The 10,000-nt window shown below is 42.1% G+C and overlaps 2 protein-coding genes across 3 annotated transcripts in view; one reads left to right on the top strand and one right to left on the bottom strand.

Annotated features, from left to right (window-relative positions):
- Positions 1–846: 846 nt before the first annotated feature.
- LOC308370473 (calpain small subunit 1-like) lies at positions 847–8,592 on the bottom strand. 2 transcript variants are annotated; one of them, XM_080845125.1, is made up of 11 exons: positions 8,493–8,592; positions 7,862–7,958; positions 7,617–7,653; positions 7,187–7,279; positions 4,596–4,653; positions 3,900–3,964; positions 3,044–3,112; positions 2,807–2,885; positions 2,076–2,192; positions 1,625–1,683; positions 847–1,169 (listed from the first exon to the last, which is right to left on the bottom strand). In XM_080845125.1, the coding sequence occupies exons 2-11, from the start codon at positions 7,906–7,908 to the stop codon at positions 1,143–1,145; spliced, it is 651 nt and encodes a 216-aa protein (XP_080701251.1). In that variant the 5' UTR covers positions 7,909–7,958; positions 8,493–8,592; the 3' UTR covers positions 847–1,142. The 2 variants fall into 2 exon arrangements, with proteins under 2 accessions (XP_080701251.1, XP_080701252.1); XM_080845126.1 differs by lacking the exon at positions 8,493–8,592 and adding an exon at positions 8,438–8,480.
- Positions 8,593–9,416: 824 nt separating this feature from the next.
- Positions 9,417–10,000, top strand: part of LOC308370475 (transmembrane protein 87A-like) — a 37,278-nt gene continuing 36,694 nt past the window's right edge. Inside the window, exon 1 of the mRNA XM_080845128.1 lies at positions 9,417–9,588. Within this exon, the coding sequence (XP_080701254.1) occupies positions 9,445–9,588 (144 nt within the window). The 5' untranslated portion in view covers positions 9,417–9,444. The remainder of the gene's footprint in view (positions 9,589–10,000) is intronic.

The following is a 10,000-nucleotide window of genomic DNA, read 5'->3' as shown; positions in this document are numbered from 1 at the left end:
TGGTACTTTCAGTTTAAAGTCTTGTTAGCACTTAAAGTAAAAACTGTCTGGTCATCTGTTTTTGCCCAACCCCTCACTTACCGTAGGCTACACTCCAACTGAGAGGGATTATCACTCTCGTGCTGTTTTGCCCGTGGAAACGTTGAAGCGCACGTAACGCCTGTGTTTGCTCATTCAGTTGCTTACGGCATCCTCCATGGACCTGCAGCTTCAGTGGCAGGCCTACCCGCACCCTCCCAGGCAAGGTAACTTAAGAGACACACCCTTAACCTAAGCTGCCCCTCATTGGCGAAGAACTTCATGAAGGACACACAGACAGGAGAGGAAGAGGACTATTCGCGAAAAAGATGCCAATCTGTTGCACCATCCCGCCCCCAACAGCTGCAGGGTGCGCGTTGCTGAGGCAACTGGTACCCGCACACGTCACAAGCGACCGGCAGGGTGCTGACTTGTATTGTAAATAAACTTTATTGACTACCCTAAGCTTACATACTCTGCAAAGATGAGGTATTTAACGGTGGATAACAACAGTACATGCTTTAGTATACTTTTAATAGTATATTTTGAATCATAGACAATGCACTCTTAGCATAGATTGTGGTCTTGTAGATTCTTCCACACTAGATAAATAGATAGATAAATATCTACTTTATTAAGTCTAAGATAGTTAGTTAGATAGCTAGCTAGCTAGCTAGATAAATAGATGTATACTTTATCAATGCTTAACAAATTTCGTTAAGTAACCAAAGCAAAGAGGCCTTTCAGAAGAGGAAACACATCAGATTCAAACCTGTAGCCGAGAGATCATTTTGAAACAAACAAACACATTTTAAGTTTGTATTGGCACTCCCTTTTTATTGGGCAAGAGGACATTTACAAAAGAGGGTCCAAACATTGGAATGTTGACAGCATTTGTGCAAAGAGTCTCTGAGCAAGGTTTAGTTTCAAGCAAAGCTGCCATCTAGTGTTTAAACATGGTCCCTGCAAGCCTTTGCCAAGATAGCTATATTGTATACCTGGCCTTCACAATAGGCAACAACAAGAGGGTAACAACATACAGAAGAGGCGGTGAGTAAACATAGTTTGGTTTACTGAGAAGCTTTGGAGATGAAGGTTGAGTTCTCAGGGTATGATCTTAGAGTTTAGGAGTACATCGTCAGCTGCAGCCACTGTGGAGAGAGCAGACGGCATGAGAAGTTACACGTAGCCTTAATTGCACACACACACACACACACACACACACACACACACACACACACACACACACACACACACACACAAAGACACAAAGACACACACACCCAGACACACACACACACACACACACACACACACACACACACACACACACACACCCAGACACACACACACACACACACACACACACACACAAAGACACACACACACACCCAGACACACACACACACACACACACACACACACACACACACACACACACACACACACACACACACACACACAACACACACACACACACACACACACGTAGCCTTAATTGATACTGGTTGATGGGTGAGACCCAGAGAGAATGTGCATCTAGAATGGATCTGATTAGGAGCACAGTTTGCTGCTGTGTGAAAGTGTTTTGGGTGTGTGACTGTACCTCCTGAATGTTGACCTTAATGGTGCCGTTATCGTCCTTGTCGAGTGTCTTAAACGCACCTAAACCACACGAATACAAGATAAATCAGTTTCAAAACATTCAACACAGTGGGGCGCAAAGACAAAAAAATGGGAAAAAATAGACAGATAGGGACAGTGTAAGGGAGAGAGAGAAAGAAATAAACTCCTCAAAAAAGTTAGAAGAGAGAATATTGCAGGGGATTTTGGCACATTTGTTCAGGCCGCTACCCACAACTTTAGGTGTGTTGCTCATTCCACGAATGCACGATCCTTACAAGTTGTACCACGTTGTAAAGCTGACTTATCAGGCATATAAATACCAATTGGCATTATTATGGGGAGGAATAATCGGCCGAGAAAATGTTTCCGAACTTTTTTTGAGGGGTTTATATTAAGTAACGAGAGACGGAGGTGAGGGCATGTCCACTCACAGCACATGGCATTGAGGCGGACCAGGCAGCCGATGTAGTTGTCGAAGTCCATGTTGCCATTCTCATCGCTGTACCTGCGGACAATCATCTGGAAGAGCTGGTCGTTGAGGGGGAAGCCTGCAGAAAGACAGAGAGAAAGAGAGAGAGAGAGAGAGAGAGAGAGAGAGAGGGGGGGGGGGGGGGGGGGGGAGAGAGGGAGGGAGAGAGAGAGGGGAAGAGAGAGAGAGAGAGATAGAGAGGGAGAGAGAGGTCTCAGTCTGGTACCACCTGCCAAAAAGCTTCCAAGTTCTCCAGAACATCACATCACAGAGAACTGATACCCGGCTTGTCCTTCAAAATTCCTGTGCACATCCCTGCTTAGAGAAAGGATTTCCAAAGGCTATTTGACTTAGAAAGCATTTCATTGTTTAACCTTAGAGTCCTTGAGTGTTTAGAAACTTTAGAAGCAGAACCACTATAAAGTCAATACACCAGAACATTTAACAAAGAACCCTTGAGGTTTTCCCATCAAACATGTGACCCGTTGCATTCACATTAGCCCTCAATAAACAAAAAAAACGGTTGCTTCACATAACATTACAGAGTTCTAGAGAGATAAATGCAGTTGAAATACAAGTCTAAAGGTGGACAAGATTATGGACAAGGAAGCTGTCAGTCATTCACACTCCCATCATTCTGTCTCCATGGGTGACAAAAAAACAACAGAGGGTTGGCATGGCAACTTTGCGCACCTGCAGCTTTGAAAGCACCTGGCAGCTCGTCTGCTCCTATGACTCCTGAGCGGTCTGCATCATACGACTTATAAATGCCCTGCAACAACGGAGAGAACAGTTTATTTTTAACTTCATGAATGCAAAGATACTTCAGTTTCAACAAGCAATTTACATTTCAATTCTCTAGTCTACATTTGAAAGTTTTGAAAGATTAGAGTTTAGAGGTTTAGAGGTCACACTGGCTCTTGTCTTTACCTGCCATTTCTTGATGTTGTTCCAAAGGTATTTGAATTCATGGAAGCCCAGCTTACCAGTACTGTCACTCTGTGAGGGCTGGGTTAAGGGAATCATCTTCATGAACAATTACTGAAACAGTACATCAAATCGGCACATTTTGAGTGAGTAGTGACGATGAGATACAAATGTCCCTGGTAATCTCCATCAAAGAATACCCACGTGTGCAATAGCATTTAACGTAACGTAACATACATTATTATTACTATTATGAGGATAAAAGATGATATGATTCATCACAGCCTTCAAACGCCACAGAGGTTCAGGTGAGCACTTCTCAGATACCTCAGTCTGTCCGTTCTGTGTCATTCAAAACCTCCATCTTACAGAAGCATTGTCATACTGTATGTAAGCACACTGAGAACAGCACAGTGTAGAGATTCATAGCAGCTGGAGCGTGACCTTACCGGGACCTTAATTCAGATTGTTTTTTTTTTTTATAACATTTACACTTAGTCATTTAGCAGACCCTTTTATCCAAAGAGCCATACAAGGAAATTGCATTTATACATCAGGAGCAGTTTAGAGGTTCAGTGTCCTGCTCAAGGACACTTACACACTTGGTAAGGAGTTGGGAAATCAAACTATCAACTCTGAATACTTAACGACTCCTCTACCCCCTGTACCACCGTCTATTAGAAACTTGTTCTTGTCAATAGTTCAGAAATGTATGAAGGATCTAAAAAGGCAAAAAAAGAGACAATGAGAGGAGAATCAAACATTCATGTAATGCTTTGACTTATGCAGATGTAATGTAATATTCCCATTGTCTAATAAATACAAAATAATATAAATAGACTATGGGAAGGAAGGATACATCCATGACTGCCACCATACTCCTGCAGGACTCGACACTGAAGCCGTCTGTTCTCAAGTCTCCATCTGCATCCAACACAAAATGAAACGTTTACATCAACATCTATATTCATGCTTATGTTCACAAGAAATGCTTTTATCTAAAGCTACTGACACGCGTGGAGCAACGCAAGCAAATTGTTAGACAAAGAAAGCTTCGGAAACCAAAGGGCCATGATAAATATGTTTCAGTCTCTCTCTCCTCTTTCTGTTCTCTCTCTCTATCTTTCTTTTCTCTCTCTATCTCCTCTCTCTTACACACTCTCTCTTTTTTTTCTCTCTCTCTCTCTCTCCCGACAGGGAACAGAACAGAAGAAAGAACCTTTTTAAGTCAACACATAGACATCTCTGTTAGTCAGTAGGCTGTGGCAGACACCGGCAGATCCTAAAAGTGAGTAACTGTTTCATGTGTCAGACCAAGCGTGACAAGAGGGTCAGTGCAGGGGGGCACTGTGGCGCAAGCAGTAGCCCCGACCACATTCGGGGATTGATGCCCATGGAGGACAAGGGTGCGAATCCGGCCTGATGTAATTTCTCCTGTCTACTCCCCACCTCTTCTCCCTCCCATTTCCTGACCCACTCTTCACTAAAAACTATCGATTATAGGCCAAAAAGCCCAAAAATAAATCTTTAAAAAAAAGAGGGTCAGTGCACTCACGTTTTGTTATGATCTTGTTCAGGATATTCATGAGCTCGTTGGGGCTGACCTCCATGTCCTGCGGAAGAATCAGGGTTAAAAGGCATCATGGATGTGTTCAAGTTCAAGTTCAAGTTGAAGTGTTTTATGTGTCTCATACAACAAATGTAGTGAAATGTGAAAGGGTCTCGCTCCACACTGTGCAAAAATAAATACATGAAATAAAAATATAAAATTGTATTAATTAATTGAGATACAATTAAAATGTAAATAAAATCTAATTTAAAATAAATAAATAAAAATAAGGTGTTGTATTAAAAAAGGTCTCTTAAGTCTCTCAGTCCATATGTGTCACAAAAGAGAGGGGTAAGTCACATCCACATTACTGTCAGACCTGGGCATACCATAAACACTAAATACCCTAGATTTCCAAACAGACCTGATGGAAAATGCGCGGAAATATTATGTCAAATCTACCAGAGTGGTAAGCTGTATAGCTCATGATTGTCTTATCCTGAGCGTCCAATACCTTCAGTTTCATTACCTAGTATGACTGAAAACTGAAACATACGTAGTTCACTGTGCATAGAGCCAGAGATCAAAATGTATTTTGATACAAAATACAAAATACCCCTCAAATAAATGTATCAAAATAAAATACAAAATACTGTTGCCAGAAAATGTAACAAAATACAATATAAAATACAAAATACTTTTTCTGAATTTTCTGTTTTCCTCCAATTTGGTATAGCAAAACACAGGAACTGAAACATATATTTCACATAGAGCCAATGGTAGATAACAGACGATGAGCAGTTTATGTGTATAGACAGCAGCGAAGACACCACACAGTTCACAGCGTGTTCAAGCCACAGTGTCTCGGGTTCCAAAGCACTTTAGTCTTTCTAAGTGTTTACTGTGGCCATCGATTGACCGTCCTCTTTCCTGGACACTTGCTGTTACAGCTTTTAGTGATTTAGCTCTCCATAGGTTTTGTCTTGGTGACTGTGCAGGCTCTCATGACTCAACTGTTATGATGCTTTTCATTTCTCTTGACATAATGATAGTTATATGCAGTGGTGTAGTCCAGGGTATACGCAGGTATACGGAGTATACCCACTTATTTTTCTGTTAGCATTGCGTATACCCACTTCTCAAAACAGGGTGTTTATCATGTGCTGTATGGCTGCTTAAAAAAAATAAGAGTATACCCACTTCTCCAGGGACCACTACACCACTGGTTATACGTATGTACTCTGTTTCTGGAATATCTTTTATTCTTCCTCTCCAAACCAACATGATCCAAGTTGGTTTAAATGGGAATATTCAAATGAAACCAAATACTTCCTGTTTTGAAAGGGTCTGGAGTCCCGCCCCTTGCATGCCAGTGAGCCACTGTCGGATCTGTTAGTCATTAGCTCCTGCTACGATCTTTGGCATGGCTCTCCAACCCAAACACACACCCACACCCACCGATGACTCACACACGCACACATACACACACACACACACACACACACACACACACACACACACACACACACACACACACACACACACACACACACACACACACACACACACACACACACACACACACACACACACCGCCCCCAGATCTCTCTTTTCAAACAGTACTAATGGGGCCTTAGCGACGCCCTGCGTAACAATGGCAGGAATGCGCAGAAAAGAAGAGGAACGAGTCACTGCTCCCATGCCATGTGTCCTGTGTGTAACCAGACATTGAAATAGAAAGACATAAAACACACACCCTCTCATCAGTCAGTCACCAAAGAGGGGGGCGTAAACAGTACAGTAACTTCAAGTAAATACTTAGCATAGCAATTGTAGCATAGCATAGTAGTTGAAATGTATAGTATAGTGTAGTATAGTGTAGTAACTGTATCATACAGCATCATTACTGTATAGTAAATCACACAGTTACTGTATAGGAAAGTGCCAAGGAGTGCTTGCTAGTCAGGCTTTGGGGCGGTGCAGATATAGTGTAAAGACAGGAAGGAGGGTGGCGCAGGAATCCCATGAATGTGTCACAGAGCCGCCCCACCCACTCTGACAGACAAGCTAAACTGGCAATCCCACCGCCTGGGTCAAACAATGGCGGGAGGACCACACCCCAACAGAAAGATCTAGTTTTAGAGATATGTATTACCAACAGGAACGACTATCAGAGGAACTTCAAGCTGAGATAAAAATGTTTCCAATGTGGGTCTGAAAGCAGTGACATCCACAATGGAGCATAGACGCCTGTACACACATTTGTGTTAGCAACACATAATTGTCATGTGTTATAAACTAATTGCACTTATGAAGTTAATGTCGAAAAATTGGGGCATTATGGAGAATACTGAGAAGTGGAGCATTTAAGCATAATCAAAACCTGAATTTATCCCTCAGATTAAATTTGAATACAAGACACAGGCTGCTCATTTCATGTGTATGCTGCCTGAAAGGATGTTGTTCTAACCTTACCCCCCGAGCTAATAAAGTATCTCTCTGTCTAAGTTCCTAGTGGCCCAGCTAGGGATGGTGGGTGTGCATCACTGAACAGATCTTGGTGGGAGAGGTGCAGAGATTAGAGACGGCATACTCACATCTCCAGCCAGCTGTTGGAAGACCTTCCGGAACTGTCTCTCTTCATCATTCTCATGCGACTCGGAGTAGGCCAGTGGTCTGCGAGCGGGGGGCTGGAACACACACACACACACACACAAACACACACACAGAGAGCACACTGTAAACATAGTGTAAACATACTGTATATCTGCCCAGCCTGTGCCTCCAGCGTTTAACACACACACACACACACACACACACACACACACACACACACACACACAAACACACACACACACACACACCAGCAGTGGGCAAAACGCCCCATCTCTGACCACAGGAATTCCTGCGTTGCATACTTCATAATATTGCCCCTCTAAACAGCACTGATTTGAACCATGAAGGTAGCCAGTGTTTACAAGTTGAAAAAGCCTTGAAAAGACTTGATTTGAAAGACTAGGTACTTACAGGGTCTGAAGGCACAAACTGGCTGGGGTCGATGTTGCTGTAACATTTCAGATAAAAATAGGGAACATTAACATTAATGACTGAATTGATTGTTTTTAATTGATTTCCCAACTAAAATGAATGCAGCTCCCGAGATAAACAGAGATGTTTTGAGTAAGCTATGAATTCAAGTTAACCATCAATTTACGTGGAAACATGGTTGCTTTCATTCAGAGTTATGTGTGTAAGGCTACTCTCTGCCTTACCTCACAACATCCAAGATCCCACCAATGAGTCTTTTGGCCAGAAACATCCTGTGTGTTTGTGCGTTCGGAGCTCCTCTGAGTAGCTTGAAAGATACGTCTATGAATGGAAGAACATTAAGGTGTGACTCATAATGTACAAAAACTTTCCACCGAGGGATTCCTCAACATACTTATTCCCAGGTCGACATAGACATTTAGATTTGCTTAAATCACTCACATCCCAACAACCTGATTTCATAATGATTGGCCAAATCATTGCAACAGTATCTCTGCTGTAGCCTATTGCGTAAGAGGACAACACAGGGATTCCACTAACTTCCCCTAACACCGGCACGCAATCAAAAAATCTTTCTGTCTTTAGGCTACAAATGAATTCATAAAAAGCTTTAAACCAACACAATGAATGAGGTGTGAGCTGTAGCTAATCCGAACTGGAGCTTAGTCCTGGCAGTGGAGCAATTAGGAAAGTTACTGCAGCTCACAACAAAACACATCTGTAGACCTAAAGCATAACGTCGCAACTCTGACAGCGAACGAAATCAGTCATAAAAGTTGAAGACCACCATACGTTCTTACCTACAGAGTTAAACTAATGTTGGAAAGGATAAGATATTTAAAAAGAAACACTTACGAGCACTTATGCCGGTGTAGACGATCAAAAGTGAGAAAGAATAGGCTACGCTACCTCGAATGCGCACCGAACCAGTTCAGCACAAGAAGCCCGTCCTTTTTTTACTGCGAGGAGGATCCACAGTCCACACCCTAGTCGCAGAGAAACCAGTTCGGTCAGAAACACTGGGTCCTATCACCTGTCGGATTTTCCAACTCAGGACAGGCTAGCCTAGGTTTACTAGTTTCACAGACAGAACCCAAAATGACAAGAAACCCAGTGAAAACGGCAGACTAAAAAATAGACCTTTCTAAATTTTAGGTTAGATCACAAGAATGCATAAATACATAACGTCATGGCATCGTCATAAGAGAGTATGTAATGCCATGCAGGCTATTGTGTTTAAAAGGTTAATAGGGGTAGCAATAGTACAAAAAAAAAAAAAAGTTGCTCATGCCACTACACAAATAAATGCACACTGCAAGTGCCATGTAGCGTGTAACAGCAGTTCGTTGTGTGTGGTTCTTTGAGAAGTGTTCATATTCCTTGTGTAGCGTAGCCTATGATTATCTATCTATATGTATATATGATGAGTATCTATCTATCTATCTATTTATTAAGGACAGATATCAGTAGGCCAACTGGCCCTAATAATTTTACAGCCTATATACAAAATCCAATGAGACAAAAAATATTTTTAATCGCATTAGAAGAATTATAATACAAATACACGTGATAGCATAATACACACACGTGCGTGCAGAGCTTCAGACAACTTTAAAATAAACAAATACAGACCCAGAGGTAGGCCTATACTAACTTTAAAAATAAATGTGCTAATGAATGTCTTGGTAGCCTGTATGGCCTACAAAGACGCATGTGTGTCTCCACCCACTGGAGTGACGTATTTCATTATGTAGAACCGCGGAAGAGGTTGCTCGCATTCAGAGTTGTCGCGTCGATTGCCTTGTTAATGGAAATGGCGACTTCTCCGACCACGTCATTAGTGTCCAGCCTCTTAAGAATATTATTTTATGTATTTGTGTTACAGTTATCGTTAATCCAGCGATTAAATGCTGTGTCAGAACCGGGGAAATGGATTCTGAAGGTGGACAGCGTAAGTTCGCATGCTCTGGTTACATGGGGCACCGTTCAGTAATTGGGCATAACGTTGGCTATCTTCATTTCTGTGTATAAGGATGTGTTATGACCGCTCGCTAACGTCTGTGGTACACAGCTATTGTGGTGTTATAACGAACTTTCATGTAGCTTGCTCTGTCATGATATGCCTTGTTGATCGATGTCTTTTCTTTTTCATAATGTCCTATTTGGCTAAAAATAAAGGCTAGCTAGCTAACGTTAGCGCTGCTAACTTGATGAGATAGCTGTCGCAGTATAGTAACTATCTTATCTTGTAAGCTATATTGCTTATGTATCAGTTCATTAAGTTGATAGATGGCATTGGAGCGGATAGACACTGAAGGCCACTGCCACCACGCAAAGTTCAGCTTTAGCTAAACTAACTTCCG

Source organism: Sprattus sprattus (genome assembly GCF_963457725.1).
Source record: "Sprattus sprattus genome assembly, chromosome: 9".
NCBI lineage: Eukaryota > Metazoa > Chordata > Actinopteri > Clupeiformes > Clupeidae > Sprattus > Sprattus sprattus.
This window is presented reverse-complemented; position numbering and strand designations above follow the sequence as displayed.